General features: G+C 53.9%; 1 protein-coding gene across 1 annotated transcript in view; it reads right to left on the bottom strand.

Moving 5' to 3' along the window:
• FBRS (fibrosin) overlaps positions 1 to 842 on the bottom strand; it is a 15,384-nt gene extending 14,542 nt beyond the window's left edge. Inside the window, exon 1 of the mRNA XM_072416895.1 lies at positions 158 to 842. Coding sequence (XP_072272996.1) covers positions 158 to 409 — 252 coding nt within the window. The 5' untranslated portion in view covers positions 410 to 842. The remainder of the gene's footprint in view (positions 1 to 157) is intronic.
• Positions 843 to 848: the final 6 nt, after the last annotated feature.

Here is an 848-nt window from a genome sequence, read left to right as displayed (position 1 = left end):
CCCTCTCTGTATATAAGACACGCCCCACCCCCTCTATATAACACACGCCCCCTCTTTGCATATAACACAAGCCCCGCCTCCTCTATATAACACACACTCCCTCTCTGTATATAAGACACGCCCCCTCTGTGTAGATAGGACAGGAGCGGTCACACACCTGCATGGCCTCCAAACTGCCATAGCTGCTGATACAAAAGCCATCAATCAGATCTTCTTCTCGCAGTGCTGAGTCTCCCCTCTTCCGCCTCCTCTTCTTGCGCTGTGGGCGTGGCCAGATAGCAGGCTCAGGACTGGAGGACAGGGAGTTGGCAGGGGAGGGGCCTCTCTGGCGATCTCTTTGGGCTTTAGAGCGTCTGCGTGGCAAACGAGGCCCAGAATGGGCTCTGGGGGGAAGGGGCGGAGCCTCCATTTGGATCTCGGGGTTTATCCCCCAGGATAAAGCATATCGGCCAGGTACCCAGCAGACTGCCACCTAGTGGAGGCTCAATGATATTGAAAGCCAACAACTAGAAATATCAGTAACCTAAAACCTACGGGTCACATGGGGCAACCAATGGGTGAATCTGGGGCCGGCCCTTATTTTTACCCCTGAGAGATGAGGACCCTAAGATTGGGGGTGGGGGGCACAAACGGCAGTAAACCAAGTGAACCTGACTGAGAAGGGGGCACACCGGTTGAAATAACAAAATTTGGGGGGGGGATCTAGAACCCCAAAGGGTTTGCAATAGAGAAAAGTGAAGACTGGGGTTACAGGGGGATGCAGGGTTATTTGAGAATGACAGTAGAGGGATAACTGCCCTCAGTATGGGCAATAGGGGGCGGCCTATGTACTAGGGTGCACCGTGGGA

This window comes from Pyxicephalus adspersus, chromosome 7 (assembly GCF_032062135.1).
Source record: "Pyxicephalus adspersus chromosome 7, UCB_Pads_2.0, whole genome shotgun sequence".
NCBI classification, from domain to species: Eukaryota; Metazoa; Chordata; class Amphibia; order Anura; family Pyxicephalidae; genus Pyxicephalus; species Pyxicephalus adspersus.
This window is presented reverse-complemented; position numbering and strand designations above follow the sequence as displayed.